Source organism: Mugil cephalus, chromosome 4 (assembly GCF_022458985.1).
Source record: "Mugil cephalus isolate CIBA_MC_2020 chromosome 4, CIBA_Mcephalus_1.1, whole genome shotgun sequence".
Lineage (NCBI taxonomy): Eukaryota > Metazoa > Chordata > Actinopteri > Mugiliformes > Mugilidae > Mugil > Mugil cephalus.
Window position 1 is genome coordinate 13,470,519 of NC_061773.1, and position 22,172 is coordinate 13,492,690.

General features: G+C 43.8%; 1 protein-coding gene across 4 annotated transcripts in view; it reads left to right on the top strand.

The window, feature by feature from the left end:
* The window catches only part of ephb2b (eph receptor B2b), a 117,864-nt gene that overhangs the window by 90,107 nt on the left and 5,585 nt on the right, over window positions 1–22,172 (top strand). The window contains exons 6-15 of one of the 4 annotated variants that reach the window (XM_047582814.1): window positions 7,950–8,074; window positions 9,248–9,410; window positions 11,622–11,730; window positions 12,713–12,780; window positions 14,377–14,499; window positions 14,673–14,920; window positions 17,962–18,177; window positions 18,609–18,758; window positions 20,633–20,826; window positions 21,677–21,832. In XM_047582814.1, the coding sequence (XP_047438770.1) occupies window positions 7,950–8,074; window positions 9,248–9,410; window positions 11,622–11,730; window positions 12,713–12,780; window positions 14,377–14,499; window positions 14,673–14,920; window positions 17,962–18,177; window positions 18,609–18,758; window positions 20,633–20,826; window positions 21,677–21,832 (1,552 nt within the window). The remainder of the gene's footprint in view (window positions 1–7,949; window positions 8,075–9,247; window positions 9,411–11,621; window positions 11,731–12,712; window positions 12,781–14,376; window positions 14,500–14,672; window positions 14,921–17,961; window positions 18,178–18,608; window positions 18,759–20,632; window positions 20,827–21,676; window positions 21,833–22,172) is intronic. The other 3 variants (XM_047582816.1, XM_047582815.1, XM_047582817.1) reach the window with 3 other exon arrangements.

Sequence of the window (22,172 nt, forward strand, 5' to 3'; positions counted from 1 at the left end):
CCTCCCTTCAACCCTTAGGTCCCACTAGGTCCACTCTCTGATGACTCAGAACTGTTTTGGAGGCTCAAGGGAGACCTATGCAATATTAGGGAGGTAGTCATAATGTTATGCCTGATCGGCATCTGACCTAATGTAGGTTCTTCTCTGCTCCGTAAGGGACCCAGATAGCAGAGCAGGAATAACAAGTCAATCAGGCTGCCGTGTTATCGGCTCGGCTCTAAATACACAACAGCGACAGAGATGCAGGCTGATAGACAGAGAGTCAGACAGGGACCACCGGTGTACACAACGCGCAGTGCGACAGTGACAGAAGGTGTTAAGAAGGACACATATGGTGGGTGCCAGTGTGGGTCAGCCAGCCAGGCAGACAGACAGGAGGCCTCAGCATGCACCAGGAGCTCAGCACTGACGGAGCCTTGATAGAAGAGTGCTCTGGTCGTCAGCCAGGCAGCCACACATACAGCGCGCCACGTCCACGAGACTGTTGATACTGAGCAACATGTTTACGGAGACACGTTCCGACTACAGCAGAGGGAGAGGGGGAGCGAGATTATCTCGGCGATAAAGTGTGTGGTAAGCAGTCTGCGGGGTTGTCAGCGAAGTTCATCAGATGACTTTAAATTACCTATGCATGCAGCATGAATTTAATTATGGGACCCCATAAGAGAATTAGCACATGGATTGTCAGAATTAGTTAACTAATTGATCTTGTTCATAAATCATTCAGTAGCAATGTGATTTTTTTTTCTTTTCTGGGCACATTATATGGATCTCTTCCTTCAGGACGTGTTAGGAGTCTGTGCAGGGAGGAGGAATAGAAAATGAACACCCGTTGCATATAAATCTAGGTTAAAAGGCCGTGATCTTTTAGCCCAGCGGGCTGTAGAAGAGAACATAACATGAATGCACATTCAATTATTGTTGAGTGCATTATTTAGTTGTATGCTGAAATCCCTGAATAATAGATTGCGTTTTACTGCTGCCGTTTATTTACTCTTTACATCCAACGGCGAGATAATAAAAAAAGATAATAAATAAACGGTATGAGGCAAAAAGGGGTCAGTATCCAATCAGTTTATCTTTTTCTATAAACTTTATAGAGTTAACTCCACCAATTAAGCAAATGGATGTGATAAACACAATGGCACTCCTCCGCTGTGTCTCTTAGCCTTTCTCATTGCTCTCGTTTTTACCCCCCCTCCCCCTCCCCGTCGTCCTTTCTGTTTGCCAAACACATTCAAATTCCCGTTGACATGTACATTAAGCATTCCCTTGAAGGCAGCTGCGAAACAGAGTTGTCATTGTCTGAGCGACTGTCTTGCTACTATCTGGAGTTTCTAGTTCAAACTCGACAAGCTGCCCCCCCCCACCAACCCAGCCACCCCATCTGCAGTCACCAGTATAACTCCAGGAGGTTTAATGTGTTACCCCCAGGTCAGAAAGAGATGATCTTTTATAATGCTTTGTATTATAACATCATCAAGCCAAAAGTCATCACTGCTCATTGCAAATTCTATGTTTATATGGGTGGAATTGTCACTTCACAGCTGCACAGTGGCGTCGGTATGACCTGAACCAGAACTGAACTCCTATTAGATATTAATTTCTGTTAAATGTGAACGAGCACGAATGAGGACGTGGCTTAAATAACTGGAAAATAAGTGTCGGTTTTGCATTTCTCAAGAGGTCTCCATTTATTTTGGGTAATTTCACACCATCTCTCATTAATTACATTTGTTCCTTTTGTTCTTGTGGCTGTTGCAATGGTAACAGGGGCTGAGCACTGTGAATCCGCGGGAACACAATGTCATCGTTCTTCAGCTCGACAAAAACAAAATATTTCCTGCGTCCCACTGGCCGAATTAAAGCTGCACCCCGCACTCGCCGCTCTGACAATGCCGACACGCATCCTGTAGTTTGTAGTGTTTTAAACTCGCTGTTGCCAGTTTGGAAGTTGTTTAAGTGCGCATTAGCAGCCCACAGATTAAACGGAGACAGTTGTGTTACTCAAATCCTTCATTCCATTCCACTGTGCCTGGTTCAGGGAGACTAAAGAGCCACAGTAGAAGTGTTTATAACAATATAAATTGCACTTTAGGCCAGATTTAGGCTCTAAGGAGACAGTTTTTAAAAAATTTGAAATGACATTTTCGGAATGCGCAAAGTTTGTTGTGTTGTGGGAACGTTTCGGGAACCAATTTCCACGTCACCACGTATTTATAAAGCATGAAAAAATGAGGCTTTGTCGTCTCGTCCTTGATGTTTCCGCAGTCACTAAACTTTTATAAAGACTGAGGCAGACTTTCACTACTGTGGATTTCCTTGTTGGAGCCGCCGAAAGAGAGAATTACCAACGAACCATACTTTATTCCAGACACAAGAGCCTCTCGTATCCTCTGCAACATTGTCTTCACATACACTAATCTGGGATGCATTTCCTCCGTCTGTAGATTTGCCGTGACGGCTTAGGTTTAAACCTTAACCTCTGCAAGCATCTGAAAACTCGTCAAACCCCTGAAGTGCCTATTTTGGAATTAGCTTATGGTGTGTATACGAGTGTATTATAGTCCCCCGGTCTTTTCCAGTGCAGATGGTTTAAAGCTTGATGAACTGAAATCTCACTTTTGTAGCTTTACTGCGCTGGAAAATCTTTATAGATGTAAAACCCACAATCCTTTGCAGCTGGGGAGACGGGGCAGGCTGCCAGCGTGCTTAAAGTACATGTAAATATGGGCCTCTCCCTTTAAGGCATCTCGATGTGCCGCTCATAAATGGACGGCAGTCGGAGAGAGCGGAGCGGTGGCAGCCTGTTGGGGAGACTGCCTGGTAGAGGACCAGCTGGTTTGGGCCCGTGGGGAGAGATTGCTCTGCGGGGAAACTGATTTTTACAATGAAAAGGAAAAGGGATTTTACGAGCCCTGACCTGTTCTCGCTACCTCCCCCCCATCTTCCCCAAATCACAGCGTTGCTCTCTGCACCAGAACGTCTAATCAAATCAGAGCCACATGGTTGCAGTCGCAGTGGGACGGAAGAAAGTTGTAGATAAAAGGCCTTCGACATATAGCTTCTCAGGAGCATATGATTCATGCGCCGGCAAATGTTGGAGATTTCTCACCTCCTTCCTCTGTACTGAGTGGATTGCGGAGGTGTTGTTTGTCAACCTCAGGAAATCAAACTTATTTTGATTGCTGTAACTTTTCCTACTCCTGCACAACTCGAATGCGACGCAACCTGGGGGTGTTCAGACTTCAGTCTTTTTTTTTGTGATCGGATTTCCCAGATCGGATCTTGGTGCAAGGTCTGAATAGGCCCTATATAACACTTACCCTGCATCCTGGTGCACCACAAGATCCCTTCATTCTCTGCAGTTTTTTTTTTTTTTTTTTTATTATTATTATTAACATGGTTTCCCAAAACAGGGCCTCCTCTGCTGCCATCCATCCACAATGGTCTCACTTCATCTGGCTTGCTTAATGAAGATGCCCATCATGTTCAGAGCAGCATCTATTAGCAGAGGCCAAACACGTATTTCTAAACAAGGAAATGTTCAGAGAGAGATTAGAGGAACTCACCAAAAGAGCGTAGTACAATAAAGGATAACAGAGACTTAAATTAATTGGACGGATGAAAGCTTCACTCATCTATGTGTGTTAGCAAACGCATGCCCCATTAAACTGGCTTGGATCTAAACGAGTGGAAATATCCTTGTAAACTCCATCTTTAATTGATTAGGGAAGTCATTAGATGGTCACACGTAACAGTAAAGCATCTATTAGAGATGTTGAGCAAAACAGAGCCTTTGTGTTCTCTGTTGTTGGGCCAAGGCCAGAGTGTCATGCTAGAATAGACTCCAAAGCAGTGTCTTTCATATCAGATCCCAGGCTGAGTAATAATGTGGGGTCTGAAACCTAATTCTCTGACAACAGCTGGGGCCTCCCATCTTCTCACAATTAAGCAATAGGATACCACCCCCTTTTCAGACCCTGGCATATTCATTATTGGATTTGATTGTTTCTCTTACTGTCGCTGGGCTATTTGCACGCTTTGGTATATTTGAGATAAAAAAAAAACATATATATATGTTTACAACACAGTCTGTACGTAACTGAAATTGTGTAAAAATTTACTCCTACAAAATAAATAATCACTCTACTTCATGCTTCCGGTCTGGAATAAAAGAAACATTCTTGTGGCTTATGCAAGGCTCAGTGCACGACGATTTATCCCCGACCGCACTCCTACTATCGGACCAGATTATCTGGTAAAGTGAGGTGCTTACAGATCTGCTGTTAAACCTCCCAAGGTTAGGGTCAGACATGTTTGATATTTATTTAAAGCCTGCATGATTACATCATTACTTTCACAATAATAAAAAGAGACGGACGTGCGTACGGGGACACAGAGCAGCCGGCATGTCTGTCAAGCAACGGTAGTCGACAGTAGCCTTTGAAGCTAACGCTGGCTGTAGTTTTCCTATGTTGACGACGTCTCGCCAAATCATCCGCACTCATTTAGCCTTCTGCTTAGTGTTTTTTCCCCCCCGCCTCACAAACAACAAATAAAGTTTTCATCCTCTTTTGGTTTGGCAAGACAGCTTGCGTGTGGATTACTGCCAGCTGCCAGACCGGAGTGGATCTTTAGATGTATAGCAAGTTTTTGCGGCGCAGTGTCTATTTTGATAACATCAGTTTCCCCCGTGAGATCACATGGCGCGGTGCATTCGGTGGTCTAGTGACCGGGCAGGGTAGTTTGAATCACATCCTGTAGCGTCTGTTGTGCTATCATTTTAAACCCCTTAAGTTTAATGTTTTAGCGAGGGGAACATCTGTTAAGTTTCTTAAGCGTGTGTTTGACGCAGCCTGATTTTAAACTCGGGCAGGATTATAAACCTAGCTTATATCGGCTAGTGCTCCTCTGTCTGCACCCTCGCTGCTCTGTGGTATATGGGAAACCAATAAAATACCCCAGTTAGTCTCCGCCATTAATCTTTCCTATTCAGCCATCTAATTTAATTATATAAACTTACAATCCATGTCTTTGTCATTATAACTGCTTCATTAGTTTTAGGAACATGAATAGAGCATTCATTGGCAAAACCTATAAATAAAGAATCCAGTGAAAGTGCAGCCCGCCCACTTTGAAGGACTTGATCTCGCTTGCCGAAGAGTCGGCTAGTTCTCACATATTTGTTTTTAATTTATAATTGTCTTTAATGGGGTACAATCTACACGACTTAAAAATAATTATTGTAACAACAAAGAGAACGGCTTGGAACAACCAGAGCATGTATTTAGTGGCATAACTCGGCGACTTATGTTGACACAATGGAAACCAAGTATTTACTCAACCCTGCAAATTATAGATTAAGTTGTGGAAAAAAAGAATGCTAGGTACACTTGAAGATTTGGAGTACAATGGGGACTTGTAGATTTGGAGTACATAAATTACATGCATGGAAATGCTTTTCATATGTGGATCAGTGCTGTAGGCCTCACAGCAATGAAACGTTGACTCGGCGTACCGCTGCATTCCACAGTCAATTGGTGGAATGTCAGCCTAGCTTGAAATGTGTCTACTGAACTGACTTGAAATGCACAGCTGGATTCATCTTTCAAACGCGTTCGCATTACTCCGCGAGCCTAACATTTCGACACTTGATGCTCATACCTCAAACACTCATGTCTTCTTTTAATTTAATCCCAGTTGTTGTTTTTTTTGTTTTGTTTTTCTTCAGTTTCACCACCCCTTATCAGTTTCTTGATTCCAGACACCGCGACTGCCACTCTGACTGTCTGGAAGTTGCCCTTTAATAGAAGAAAACCACAGTGTTCTCCTGCAACAGCTTTTCATGTTGGCATGTGTCCATCCTCCGTACATGAATACATGAGCTGCCTTTGTTTCTCCGGCCTTGTATCAGGTTACTAGGCATGGCTGGTCCGTGTGTTTAATGGAAATGCTATGCAGGAAAAGGCCATGTGGCGGTCCTGAATATATGTACATCCGTAATGGGATACTCGTGAGCTCCCCTTAGAGAAACAGTTTGCCTTATTAGGCTGTCGTCTTGTGACTGCAAACAAACTGGTCAGTACTGTGAGATGCGAGAGATCCCCGAGACTGCCATCCTGACTGGTTACTGTATACACCACTGTACCTCCAGCTCCAGATTAGGGGCATGATGTACGTGCATTGCAGAGCCACAGGCCATCGTGGTCTAAGTGCTTTGCCGAGATGAAATACAGAGCCTCAATTTATTATCCTCTGGCAGCAGCACAAGACGACTTACTCAGCCACTTGACCATGGCTGTTTATATGAGACAACATAATTTGTTGCATCAGATTGATGCTTCTGTTTTGATCAAAGGACATGTAGGCCTCGGCTGATTAGCTGATGAGAAGGAATAAGGTTATAAATTGGACTTCTTATCACTGGCTCTCAGTAACTGTTAACCGCTCTATCCTCTCCCATGATTTGTCTAACTTATAAGTGTTTTTCTTTTCTTTTTTTTTTTACATGGGCTGCAGATAAATTGCTTTCATGTAAAAACCACACACATGCATCCTTAGAGTCTGAGATTAAAGAGGCGTGGTAGTTGTAGTTTTCCAGTCAGTGAATTTTCCATAGGGAACGCGTGCCGGTGGAGAGACTTCCAACTTTATTGCTGGGACTCGGGGGAGCCACTGTGTTCCTGGTCGAGGGTGTGTGTGTGTGTGTGTGTGTGTGTGTGTGTGCAGCACGGGCCTGTAGGGGATGATTGCGGGGGCCTGGTGTCCGTAAATCTTGCCCCCCTCCTTCTCTGACACCTCAACCCACCCAACCCTTTCAAACACGCACAGAGGATAAGACATAGGGGCCTGCAGGCCTTGCCAAGCTCCCCAGATGGAGCTTTTTATCTCCTGCTTCTCTTAGCTTTACACTGACCCGCAGCACCCTGAACTAATCATAATGGTTGTTGGACAACTTCAGTTGATCACGCTCCCCTCTGACCCGACAAAATCTTAGGTCGCCAGGCTCTGTAAGACTATAGGACCACCCATGATGATATCGTTCCACTGCTTAGTTTCACGATTGCTTGAAAATATGTGAATGAGATCGTGTAATGACGTAAAAAAATAAATAAATACTATTGCTCGAGTTACTTGAAAATATGTTGCTTTTCTTATTTATTGTAAAATTCATTACAACTGATTATTTTTCTCAAAAATAATCATGTTTTATATTGATTTGACATGTATGACGGGTGTAGTATATACAGTGAAACAGTGATCATAGGCCATTAGGTTTTATACTATACTATATACTACTGGCATCTCTTAAAGGGTGACAGCAAAGGCTTAATTAACATTGCAATTAACTTGCTTTAAAAATCTGTTTGAGATTTGGTCAGTCAACAGCTGCAGAGCAACGTTGTGCTTGTGTTGTTTTAAAGCACTGCAATCTGCCTTTATTTTTGTCATCCATAATGAAATAAGCTAAATAAAATAATAGGGACAGGAACAAAGTGTTTTTGCGACTCTTGTGGTTTGCGCTCCTCATTTCGTTTATTTGACTGACAACACGTGCTTCCTTCGTGTAGTACACGGTGGTCTGGTGATTTTAAAATGATTTATTTGCAGAGGGCTGTCTGTTATCAACACTGTGACAAGTGTAAATTAGTCCCATGAAAGTCACAGATGATGCTGGGAAGTCCCGTGAGGCCGCTTGTGCGGTTCAAGCCAGTGTTGTGACTTGCCAAATTGCAATGCATGCCTAGCTGGGAAACTCTTAACAGGAGACTGCAGTATATCATGCAGATGAATTTATGGCCTCACACTTTTGCGGAACCAAGTGTTCGCAGAGTGAGATTAAAGATGCTGTTAAATTCTCGCAGCATGACTGTGAAGTTGGGGGGTGATTGATTTGCTTCATAGTTAATTAACAAACTGTGCCGTGTTGTCTCTTCTCTTCGCAGCCCCGTCCACTGTGTCTATAATGCACCAGGTCAGCCGTACCGTGGACAGCATCACCCTCTCCTGGTCCCAGCCAGACCAGCCTAATGGAGTCATCCTGGACTACGAACTGCAGTACTATGAAAAGGTACAGTTAGTTTCAGGACAGGGAAACGCTGTTCCTCGCTGGTCCATATAAACATTAGTTCTGCTTTCTCTTCTCCTAAATAAATGCATGCTCTAATGGTCAAAACCGTCTCCTTTGTGCGTCGTACATTTAGATTCAGAATTTTTCCTCAAGTTCGTTTGCATAACTGCAGATCCTAGGAGGCATGTAGACAGAGCTTCTGAGCATTGGACTTATGCTCATTCTCTTTCAATTATAATCACGGTCAGTCACTGGGAAAAGGAAACCACGCTCAGCCCTGCAGTAGGGCCACTGGGGATTGATGCACAGAGACTTGTGGTTACAACAATGGTACACTGCCTGCTGTTAAAAATAGTCTTTAAGAAGCGAGCTCCTCCGCATCAGCATACTTTCTCACAAGAACACTTGCAGATCCAAATGCGCGTTGATTCAGCAGCGATTAATGAAGCCGTCCGCGGGCGTACGGACGCAAACGCGCGCGTGTACGACGCGGCGTTTGTCGAGCGTTTGTCGAGCTTTCGTCTGCGCGCTGAGCCGTTCCACTTCGGAGTATAATTCCCTTCTCTGACACTGCCGCGGAGAGCTGTCAAAACAATTGTCCTGGCCCCCGCTGTGGCTCAGAAGTGTGCGTCGAGCAGTGTGTTGATGGGAGCAGCTAAAAGAGTCTCAGTCTGCGCTCTCGAACCTGTCAGCGTTCGGGAGAGGGGGGGTATGGCAGTGAAATACAGCTCTGATCATCAGAAGGCACAGCTCAGAGAAGCCGCCTGACCTGAAACTGCCACAAAATCTACCTTCTTAACTGCAGCCGCCGAATGTTTGCCACTTTCAATCACGCTGATTTACCGCAAATTACGCTTTGCAGTTGTGGTAGAAAACTGTTCACATTAGTTCTTTGGAATGTTTGTAAAATAAATGTAGACATGTCACGAGTGTAACGCGGCCTCGACTCCAAATACTTCAGGTACAGTTCTTGATCTTGTCACAGGAAGGACGAGATCAAGAACTCTTCTTTGAATTCCTTTGGGGTTTTGTGAGCGCTGGGTGCAGGAATGCAGAACTTTTAAAATAACATGTAATTTATTCATGTGGCATTTTATAATTGCTAGCCTTTGTAACCCGACGGTAATTATTGCTAATATTCCCGGAGTCAACATGGCGTTTTTCTCCTTCCAGGACCAATCTGAATATAACTCCTCGACCATCAGGAGCCAGACCAACACCGTGGTCATCCGTGGACTGAAGCCAGGGAGCATCTACGTGTTCCAGGTCCGGGCCCGCACCGTGGCTGGGTTTGGACGCTACAGTGGCAAACTGTACTTCCAGACCATGACTGAGGGTGAGAATTCAGCCAATGTTCAACAGAGCACGCAGGGTTGTTATCACCTCTCATGAATGGCCCATCGACACACCATGCTTTATGGTATGGATTCAGACAGCTGCAGGAATGAGAGGGAAGCATGCCGCGGAGCAAACAAATACTCTACAACCAAACTTGAAATGTTTTTCTTATTCATCAGCATCGCAAACGTACGAACGCAGTGTTCGTATAATAATTCAGTTATTCATTTTTATCACTCGAGATTTATTCCATGTAAGCATTACACAAATTCCCCTCATTCAGAGGATGAGACAAAACTGGGAGTTTTCTTTACGAGTATAGGTCAAGTGGGAGGCTGAGGCTGTCTTATCTTGTCCGTGACACAACTGGGAGAAGAAGGAACATTAAGTAAACATCAGTCAAGTGGGTTAATATTAGAGCCAAGCCGTGGGTTTTCCCCTCTCAGCATCTCATTTCCTTCAGACTGCAATAGTTGGGGCCATCATTAGTCTGAACTCAACTCACAAACATCCTCGATGCTGCCACACACACACACACAGACACACAGACACAGATCCCAGCGCAGAGGCTGTTTCAAACTGATGCAACTATAAATATACAGTAAACTCAGGATATTTAAAGCTCACTGGTTTCAATTTTACACTCGGCAAAGTGTTTTGTGCTGCAAGAATATCCTCATGAGTGTAGCTGAAAGGAAAGAATGCAGGTTTGTGATGAGCACAGCTTTGGAAATTTTCCGAGGTGATTTAACAGGGACAGAATGGACAGGGAAATATGATCAGAAAATAAAAATAAATCTCTTTTGGAAAATAACAAAATGGATCAACAATATAAATTCCATTTCTGGACTGATTTTTTGCACATTCTGAAAATCAGTTTTCAAGAAAGCACATTTTGCTTTGTATTATTTAGAAGCTGAACCTTAAGATTAATTCCACGTCTTCTTCAGAGTTGAAAAAGAATAGAAATGTGGGGAGACATTAATGAACCATCTGTTCCATAAAAGATAAAATATTTTGGGATGTAGGTAACACCAAACCCAAAAACACACCCTAAAATATGTGTAAACCGTGAACACCAATATTCATATGGGTATTCAGTAGGGTGCAGCTGTAGACATTAACAACTAGATTGCATAGTATAGTATAGAATAAAAAATATTTATTAAATGCTATATCAGCCATATCATGGCACAGTTCTGAAGCTATATCACACAATCAACTATAAATTTACTTTAAACTGATACATCAACCTCACATCTTTTTCACTGAAATAAAATGTGTTTCATTAGGGAGGCGACCCTTACAAATATAGTTAAAAGTGAACCATGCACTTTTGCTTTGAGTACATATTTGAAGATTCTTACCGTAATCCCAAGTGAGGGGAAACGTGCACAAAATGAAGACCTCCAAGGAAAGGACGTTTTCAGATTTTTAAATTCATTTTTCAGAACATTATTTTTTTCCCCTTTCATGCCTGCTGTACTTACAAGAAAGAAAAGAATTCGAGAGACATTATGAAACCAGCAGTTATCAGCAATAATCCACCAGATTTCATCAGAACACAGAGTCACTTGCACCCAGTGGATCTACGATGTTCTTTTCTTGATGAACCTTTTTACTTTTTTACAAGTATTTAGCTAACACTCAAGCCGCTCTAATTAAATGTGTTCAAAGCTAACATTACACTGTACTATAATTGTATGAAATGTCAAGTCTGTCACATGCAATGCGCTTTTATTTCTTATTTACAGAGGCGTGTAAGGCCCTAGAGAAGTCCACTAACCCGTTTGTGTGGCTAAAATTGTCGACTTGCGCGGGTTATTTGTGGCACTCGAGGAGAATCTGGCTCCGTCTCCGTGCGCCCCATTCAGTAGCTGCTCTCCCAATTCTTGGCTGCCTGATCGGTCTGGGTCTCACCCAAACATGCTCTCTCTCCTCACTTCACACGCATTCTGCCAGATGATTTGTCCATATCTGCGGCATCTGAGCACACATTTCAGTGTGTGCTTTGGAAAATGGTCCGTGCGGCCAACGATGCCAAGATGCTCATTGGTTCACCCAGCCGTATGTCTGTCTGTCACCCATTGCTCCCTCCATATGCAGTGGCTCAGATGCTCGTCCATATGTTTCACCGTGTGACTCTGCGCGTGCGCGTTTCTCCGTGCGCGCCAGTGTGCTGATCTACGTGTTTCCCTCCTTTTAACAGAGGAGTACAACACCAGCATTCAGGAGAAGCTGCCTCTCATCATTGGCTCGGCGGCTGCCGGGTTGGTCTTCCTCATTGCTGTGGTTGTCATCGTAATCGTCTGTAACCGGTGAGTCAGTCCTGTCGCAAGTCTTATATAAACATCTGAACCAGAGCTACCTTTTTTTCGGTTGTTGTGTTTTTATTAAATAAAGTTACATGAGGTCTGTGGGCTTCATAAATACGAGATCTACAGACGCAAACATCTTGGGTCGGATATATTAATCCTTAATAAATCCCAGTCTCTCAGAGGCAGATATGATATATAAAAGTCAGCAACTCTGAAATAAAAGTGCTGCAGATGCTCCTGCTCAATGGGTACCAAGCGTTTATGAGGTTAGAGTTTCACCTCCCAGTAGGGTCCCTCGTACAGAAGGTATAGATTGTCGGTATATTGTTTTGATTGACACGAGAGTGGAAGAATGTATGGGCTGAATTTCTGTGACACAGCTTCTTTTTTTTTTCCTTCTTTTTTTTTTTATCAGTCATGTAGTCAGTCGTTCAGTGGCTCTTGCACTCATTTTATGGCAGACTAAAGCAATTAAGTTCAATGCTAAAACTTGTTCTAGAATCTCTTTTTTTAAAAAATCCATATAATATTAATATATTAAATTTAAGGTGCAGGTGAAGGAATTCTGCCTTAGAGACTGTTGCCTTGTCCAGTTGTAAACTCTTAATCATGCACTCCCTCATAGTCTCTTTTGCAGTCTCTCTGTTGTGCATCATGCATCACACTCTACTTTAATGAAGAAAAAAATATATGCGAATACCCAGTATTTAGAAATGTACAGAAAGAAAAAGACAAGGTGGCGATTTTGAGGCTGCACATCATGTGTCCACAGGATATCGCGTATGAGTATGACTGCAGTGCCGGCTACCTTTTTTTTTTTTTTTCAATGCAGCACAAAAATAGTGTTTCTCCACCTATCGAGTCTTGGCACAGTTGGTGTATCTTCAGCACAGGTAGCCCTGGGGGTGTTCGATCGGTGTCTGTGCCGCTCTCCGCTCCTTATCTTTGAACCAGTGCTAGAGTTCTTTGTCTTTCCCCCCAGGAGGCGTGGCTTTGACAGGGCTGATTCAGAATACACAGACAAGCTGCAGCACTACACCAGCGGCCACAGTGAGTAAACCACCACTCCTCTGTGTTCGGTTCCTCCTTCAGCACCAGACACACCTGTCTCCATGGCTACCGTGTCACACAGTCATCTCCATGGCTATCATTCAGCCCTCCGCTGCCTCACACACCTGTCTCCATGGCTACCACCTTGCATGCTGGTGTCCTTGGCTTCGGCCCTGCACAACACCGCTTTATGTTACCCCCCTCCCATCCCCAAATCCCTCCCCTTACGGGTAATCTCGCCTGTTGTTTGCTTTTGCTCACTAGTATCCCAGATTTAACCACATCAAACCCAGTGCTGAAGTGTGTGTTCTGTGCATCACATTTCATAGTTAACTAAATCCATTGTACTGGAAATAGGTCAGTCTTCACTCGCGTTAAGGCCATTAACATGCTAATGCACATGAGTCGTTTGCCATTGTTGAAAAATTCAAAGGGTTTGGTGAATGAAAGGAGTTACTCAATGATTTTCTTTTTCTCATGCGGTACAGTAGCGCCGAGCTTAAATGACAGCAATGCAGAGATAAATCTGTGAGAGCGAAGAGCCGCAAATTCATTTCCCACCTAAGATATTAAAGCCGTCTTCCTCCCACCTGATTTGAAAACCGCAAATTTATTTCCATCTAAACTTCATGACCCCGTCTTAATTTGTTTGTTTGATCGTATAATTATCACTGTGGTTCCTCCTTTTTTTCTCAATTCCGCTCTCGAGGTAATGGCTTTCCGAATAGAATCCAATCCGGCTTGTGATTCAGTGAGAAGCGTGCCAGTAAAAGTCTCATTTATTTCACAGCTATTAACATCAGAAGCCAATGTTTCTTGTGCGCATTCTGTCCTCGCACCAGCCACAGTTCGGGCTTCTGCCCTTGTTTGTGGTGGTCTTTGCCATCGCAGGAAGGTGGTCTGTTGAACAGTGCTTCAGCTTGGGAAGAGATTGTAGGGTTTAGTAATGGGGGGTGTTTTGCCTGGTCGGATCCTCTCCATCTGTTCATCTCTGCAGCATGTTTCTTCGGCGGAGAGTGCCAGGTTTTTGGGAAAGCATGCATGCCCTTCTAGCTCTACATCAGCACAGGCCCGAGTTCAGTATCCATTCAAATGGCCTCAGGCCTGATGTGGAGGTCTGAGCTGAATAATCGGATTTAAAACTCAGGACACTTAAGTCCCTGAACACTTAAAGGGCACCTTAAGCCAATTTACCTGCCATCAGGGCTTAGGATAGCCAATTTATTTCTAGGAGTGGAGCTGAGCGATGCTGATATAGGGTCCAGGTTCCTCTCCTGAGTGTTAATGGCACTGTGACTCACAAGAGATGATATATATATATATATATACATATATATATACACACACATATATATATATTAACCCACCTCATCACAGCTAAGAGAACTGGAGGTACCACGTCTTTGCTGGCCGGATAGCCATACACACCGTTTTGCAACTGCACAACCTCCTTCATCTTTTAACCTTCCAGCACCTGAACGTCTTATAACAAATCACGTAATCGCATCGCAATGTGTGAATGCAAGGTCAAACCCACACGACTGTAAGCATGGTCACCAGAATCAAATATTATAGAGTTTCTTTCCTTTTTCCAAGTGACTCCAGGAATGAAGATTTATATTGATCCGTTCACATATGAGGACCCCAACGAGGCCGTGCGGGAGTTTGCCAAGGAGATTGATATATCCTGTGTGAAGATTGAACAGGTCATTGGTGCAGGTAATGGAAAAATGTGAGAGAAACGTGGGTGGAATACAGCATGTTGTTAGCTGATTTCTAAATAGAGCTACATGCTGGAAAGCTGCTTACTTTTAGTTGCTCATATCGGAGTTTTGTACGACTATTGCTTTTTATCCCATGTCATTTTTTTTTTCCGTGTAACCCCTTTACAGGAGAGTTTGGTGAAGTGTGCAGCGGCAACCTAAGGCTCCCAGGTAAAAGGGAGATGTTCGTGGCCATAAAGACTCTGAAGTCGGGCTACACAGAAAAGCAGAGACGGGACTTTCTGAGCGAGGCCAGCATCATGGGCCAGTTTGACCATCCGAACGTCATCCACCTGGAAGGCGTGGTCACCAAGAGCAGCCCTGTCATGATCATCACTGAATTCATGGAGAATGGATCTCTGGACTCCTTCCTCAGAGTGAGCAACCTGATATTTTTCTGTTATTTATGTCTGTAAATGCAGGTCTATTTAAATTATTTTACTTATTTGTGCCTTTCATAGTCTTAAAATTAGACGTAATTTGTATTTATTGCAAACAGTTTGGTTACAAAACTTTTGTCAGACATATGGTGATAATGACAAACTGCTGATGAGTCATGCTGAACGCGCCACACAGTAGCTGCAACGTTAGCTTTGCAAACTGACAGGATGAGCTGCTTCACTGCTTTGAGGCTTGAAGGTCTCCATTCAGGGCTTTTTTTGTGACAAGCCTGGAAATTGATATGATGATCTTAGCATAATGAGAGATTCTACCAACTCTGTCCAACAGTCAGCTACGCTAGATGACTACCAAGCTACCTGCTAACTTCCTGTCGAAAAACTGACAAGAGGCGATCACCCCTACTATGCAAACAGCACATTATTCACCGGAAAGCATTTTTCACGTTATGCCAACTCTCAGAATCAACATTAATTACCTACGCCTGAGTACATTTACTTGGATAAATGGATAAAAATCACCTCTTCTTGTTTTTTAAAACACGTAATTACAGTTGGTTTCAAAGTATTTATACTGTAAGTAGCACTTATTCACACTGCAGCTTAAATATACTAGGACAGACTATTCACTGCTGAACGTTGACCCGACATTGCTCATACGTTCATGCACAATAGTCTTGCTTCAAGTAAATGTTATTCTAAAAATCTGTCCTGTTTAGTTGATGCCTACTATGAGTTACTGAGAGGTGTCTTTGTCTGCCACGCTCCATTCATCACACACAGAACATCTGTTTAAACCTTAGTTGACATTTTCTTTACAATAAACTTCGCAACAAAGGCTCATGCTGGATAGAGTCCAAGACTATACCCAAGACTGAGACGTTTCTCGTTCCCGTTTCCCTCTTTGCTACCTGTTTATTAATGCATATAGGACCGCAATATTGTTCCCCTTGCTCCCTGACAAGAAATATGCACCGCTCGCAACAAGTTCATTGGATTTTTAATTTTCGCAATCTTTACCAGAGGAGGATATTGCAGTGAGCCGGCCACGCTCCCCTCTCATTTATGACCCGCATAAATAATTCAGATACTTTGCGAGACTTAAAATGAGATGTCAGATGGTCTAAATTGAAGCTAGCTATGGGATTAGATGTCAGACAACCCTTCACCATCTGCCTTGGAAAGTTAGTGCAAAAAAATAAATCGTTGAGGCTCATATAAATAATTTTGTGTCGCTTTCATCCAGCCTAATCACTAAATTAGCAAGAGAAAACGGCCTCTGATGCACGGAGGGTGGAGTCATACATCAAGGCCTTGTCCTCATCCATTTATTGTGGGTGGATGGATGGATGGATTGATGATCCAATAGTTTAATATGAAATTAAGTAAAAGAACTTTGTATGTATGCAACGTGCCATACAGATTATAACTCAACTTCAGCCAATGCCTTTCTTGAAGTAAAATGTCACAGTTTCTTACAACATCCATTAGATTTCATATAAATGACTCTAGCTGAAGAATTATCCAGATTTGTTAAACTCCCTGAAAGCAGTCTCTGCGTCTTTACGCGACTTCCACCAGCTTAATACCATCCTCAGTCGAAGCTTCACACTCCACGGAGACACACAGTACTTCAAAACAGTCCTCCAGAAACGGACATGCGAGCTCCTGTCAGCCCTCTGTTCAGGCCCGGTTCAGAGTCCCCATTTGCATTCTGCCTCCGACCTCTGAGACTCAAAGCATCAGCTCTTTTTGGAATTTGATCTGGTGGTGAAGGGTGTTTGTGTTTATGTAGATGTTTGCTAAACATATTTGACAGCACGCTGTATTCAAAACAACGGGTAGCCTCGGCAGCACCTCATGGTGACACTTTTATGACAACGATTGCTGACAGTGTCAAAACCTCTGAACATGGATTGTGTCTTCTCTGATGTGATGGGAGGGAAGGAGGGAGGGAGGAAGGGCGGGGGTTAAAATGTGTTAGTGCAGATGGGCAAAGCCGGAATAGATCGATCTGAGCTTCAACCAACTGTGGGCTGAGAAAGAAAAGAGAAATAAAGTCAGCGCTTGGTGTAAAATATTACTTTCCTATATATCACAAAAGACCTTTCATTGCTATTTCCTCCAGCTGACCTGACCCCAAAGACTTTGGAGGAATCTTTCCAATTAAAGAATATGCAAACATAGCATTCAGATTAGGTGGCAGTGTTAGAAAGGTTTCATGAATAATGCATTCCACCTAATTGCTGTGCTACACGAGGAGGAGCAGCTTGACGTGAGAAGAAGCACCCACTCGGCTAATGAGCAGCAAAGCATTTGAAAGAGAAATGAGCTGGTGGAATTCGGCTGGGCTCCGGGCCCCGCTCGCCTGCCCTTCCAATTCCCTCTCTTAGCCTTCCTGTCTGTCCACACCCGGCCCGAGCTCCCATGCTCCATTCCCTGGAATCCTCTGTTTTCCGGGCGGCGTGGTGGGTGGTGGGGAGAGTGCAGGTGTGCGCAGTTGGAGGCACAGCTGCACGAGTGCTCCAGACACTCCCCAAGCATGGGGTAAAGCCCTCACCAAACCGAGGGGGGGAACAGCTGTAGACAGGCAGCCAGGCCCAGCTTAGCCCTGCCCAGGCCAGTTGAGCCCAACCTAAACCTTTTGTTGGTATCCTGCAGAGCCCTTCACTGAAACTAATACTTAAGAGTAACTTCTCTTCGTTATCCTCTGTGAGGATTGGGTTCCAACTAGATATGATAAATATTTGCTACCATGGATTGCTTAGATAAAGTCTAGAAGAGTCAGTTTTTTTTTAACATTTTATCCAAATTAGGCTTCTTTTCCATCCTGTAATTTAGGACACTGACAAAGACATTTTTGTAAAAAGACTGGCGAAAAGTTCAAGGCATTGCGAGGTCATTAATAAATGAAAAATTCAAGCCTTCATCAAACACATTTTCCGGAAAGCTGAAGTCGGAGTTTGTCCCTGTGCCCTGACATTTCGCTCGTAATGGCTCATCTTGCATTTGTTTTGCAGCAAAACGATGGGCAGTTCACTGTGATCCAGCTTGTTGGTATGCTGAGGGGCATCGCCTCTGGCATGAAGTACCTTGCCGACATGAATTATGTGCACCGCGACCTTGCTGCCCGGAACATCCTGGTCAACAGCAACCTCGTGTGCAAGGTTTCGGACTTCGGCCTCTCGCGCTTCCTGGAGGACGACACGTCGGACCCTACTTACACGAGCGCTCTGGTATGAAACGAGTCAAGTCTTACCTTCCCCGCATGAGATAAAGATGAGGCGCGCGCTCACCAGTGTTAGTCAAAAGGTTTTCTTAAATAATAAAAGTAAATATTTTATGGATACGGCCTGGGCTGCCGCGATTGAGAAGAAGGTCGGTCCGACATGCACACCACACCACACCACACCACACCGCACTGCCCCCACCCTGCTCTCCCTATCAAGTCAAACATTGCCCCCTTCACCTGTTCTTCCCTTCCTCCCTCTACAGTATTTTATGTACCACTTTTTTCCTCCCAGGGGTTTTGTTATATCCACTTCCCAGTTTGGATTACCATCAGTATTGTTGCCGTGAACAGTGTCTCTTTCCAAAGCCAGGACACTGTGACGGTCGGGTTTCGGTCTCGCTTCCCTCGCTGAGGTTGTGCCCTTTGTGTTCGCAGGGAGGGAAGATCCCTATCCGATGGACTGCACCTGAAGCCATCCAGTACAGGAAGTTCACCTCTGCTAGTGATGTGTGGAGCTACGGGATTGTCATGTGGGAAGTCATGTCCTACGGAGAGAGGCCTTACTGGGACATGACCAATCAAGACGTATGTATTTAATTTGCCTTTTCTAAAATTAGCTTTGGATACTTGCTGATCCTCCCCCTTGATCATTTCTAGACGAGGCCTCACTGCACACGCATTTTTGACTTCCTGAGTTTCGTTACGGGCACAAATCCCTCAGAGATGCATTATATCACTGTGTCTGCTTTCCCTTAGCTAAACGGCAGCTTTCACACATGGGTTTTATATGAAAATCCCCCCACACTCACCGCAGAGACATAATCAGATCATTTGAAATGCGCAGCAGTGCTCAGTGGACAATTTCTGCTCTTGACTGGAGCCTCCATTTCCTATCTCCCTCTGGGTAGCAGAGGAGAGAGCAAATTATGGGGAGAGAGATAATGAAAATAGTTTCAAATTGAAAGTGAGAACACTAATGTGCTAAGAGGGACTGAGGACCTCAACGGTTATCTTATTAGCAGCTCCAGATAGTGTTTCTGCTCCATCGGGGTCCTCGTTTGGAGGTCTCATGAATGAGATTAATCTGGATCTGAATGGAGCTTCTTTAATGGGCCCCGATAATGAGCAGAGGATTGTGCGTCCTCGTCACAAGTGTCCTCCGGGTTGTTCCGCTCCGTTAACCGCGCACCACCTCTGTGCGCTCTCTCGACCAACAACATCAGCGGGCCCAGTCAAACATATCTTTAAGGTGTCTTTATGGAGAGGCAGCTTTAAATACACGGTAAAGGCCACAGATGAAGTGGCAGGGTGCAAGTGGAAATGTAAAGTCAGTAGAACTTGGTTTGTGCTCTTAGTGCGGTGATATGTGCACCCTACGCACAGTACGTAATATGCAGTATATTTGTATGCATTATTATATATTTATGCGTTAACTGTAATTTTAATAGATTTGACTCAGTGACAGGTTATCGGTTTGAACCTGCTTGCTGGCTGGCTGGCTGGCTGGGGCTGTTATGTGTAGAGTTACATGTTCTCTCTTGCCTGTAGGAATTTTCTCTGGACGCTCCAACTTCCTCCCACAGTCCAAAGACATGCATGTTATTAAAATTTGCTGTAGGTATTCGTGTGCGGGCGAGTTATTGTGGACCTTCTGCTTCTAGCTCAGTGCCAGATGGGATTGGCTCCAGTCCCCTGTTAGCTTTCGCAGGCTAATCACTTAGTGACGGACAGACTCTTAGGCTGTAGTGCACATAATCACCACACATACACATGTGTTCTAATTCGTATTTGACATGATTGTGGTAAGGATTTGCTTGTGATTATTATCAAAGTCATTGTATCAGTGTTACCTGGGGTGATGCTATCCATGCTGGGTCATATCAGAGGTGGAAATTACACCAACGTAATGCTCTATGTCAGTAAAACGTTTTACTCCACAGTATTTATTTCTCAGCTGTAGCTATAGTTACATTGCATAATTTCTTTTAAAGAAACAAACTACATTATTAAATAGCAAATCAATGATTTGTAAGTGTTGATAACAAAAATTTACCCTTGACAGTTTAAAATAAATAAATATATATATATATATATATATATATATATATATATATATATATATATGAGCACTCATGTTAGCAGATCCAGCAAACATCTAAATGTCTTACATTTTATGAAAGTAAAATGTCTTTTGAGCTTTTGAAGTTGACTCACTGAATAAGCACCTGTGCACTAAAACTAGCTACAACTTGATCTAATTAACACCAAAGTTGCTGCTACTAACACTCTAATAATGCATTATAAATGTAAGAACCTAGTACAGGAAACGCACATTTCCTCTCAATATTATCCTAGTACTTAATTCGAAACTGGATCACACTGAATCTCCTCTCCACCAATCGACCTCCTCTTTGTAGAGCCTCATAGCGACCCTTAGAGATCTCTGTCTCCCCCTGCAGGTCATCAATGCCATCGAGCAGGACTACCGGCTGCCCCCACCCATGGACTGTCCCAGCGCTCTCCACCAGCTCATGTTGGACTGCTGGCAGAAGGACCGCAACAACCGGCCCAAGTTCAGCCAGATTGTTAACAACCTTGACAAGATGATTCGCAATCCCAACACGCTGAAGGCCATGACACCTTTATCTTCGGGGTGAGTGACGAGGAAGCTGCTTTTCGGAGTTGTTTTATTACTAGTGTTTGCTTTTTCAGTATTAGATTGTGGTGTAGTTGAGTGAAATGTACGTTTTCTTTGCCTGTCCTTGGTTCTCTGTGTGGCATCTACATGTGTGTTCTGTCTCCTCTCTATAGGCACGCCACAAGGCAGGGCTTTGATTCGAGCATCATTTCACACTTCTGGATAACATCTAGAGCAATCTGATGCATCTGAGTTTCTCTAAATATAAAGCTTTTTTTTCTCTTTCTAACAGGAAATGTATGCTCTTGCTACAGTGTCATCTGTGGCACAGTTGACTTTCGCCGAACACTGCGTCTCTTGTTTCTCCTGGCGCCGAGCGGTTATGTAAATTAAAGCCTTTTGGTTTGATAGATCAGATCCTTCCCACGAAGGCTTCGGGCAAATCCCGGACTGAAGCAGTTGTGCAATTTTCAAAACAAAACATTTTCAAGTCTTTCTGCTCTGGGTGTTAGTTTCCTTTGAGAGCCGGGGTTCTGCTGATTTCCATTATTCCCATCTGTACTTTAATTTGTGGTGGAGTGCAGGACCAAAGGCCAGATTTTCCGCAGACAGTCAGTGAACATGTTGGCTCCCTGAAGCCTATCACTTCATTTGGAAAATACCCTTTATGAGGAATTGGTTTGGAAAATATTGGTTCATGGATGAGGCCAGTGGGATTCTCTTATGTTCTCTCCAGCATCTTGAAAATGTAATGTAATAATTTCATGTTTGTTCAATGCACAGGTGGTCTGGACTGTGATGATGTCAACCCTGCCACTTTGTATTATCATTATTCTTAATGGCTCCCGCTTGTGTCTCCCCTCAGTGTTCACCTCCCTCTGCTGGACCGCAGCATCCCAGACTTCTCCAGCTTCAGCACTGTGGATGAGTGGCTGGACGCCATCAAGATGGGCCAGTATAAAGACAACTTCGCCAACTTTGACTTTACTACATTTGATGTGGTGTCTCAGATGACCATGGAGTAAGTGCTGATGACTCCCCGTGCTCTGTGTTTGATAAGCAGAGAGAAAGCAATCACAAAAAGTGGGTTTGCTCGGTCTCGCATTATAGCCCTGCGAGCACCAGACTCTGCCTCTGGCCCATTATAAAAGACGCCAGCCCTGCATGTAATTAGCAGATCGTAATGTTGTAGCTGCAAGTAGGCACAATAGCTCGAAGGTTTAACGGTGCCCTTTATTCTCTGCCATGTGTTCACCAGGCCTCTCTTTGACCTCGCTTTAAAAGACAGAGAGGAAACGTTAGAATATGGGTCTGGTTAGCTGAAATCCTGGAAAATTTATCCTCTTGACGTATAAAATAGA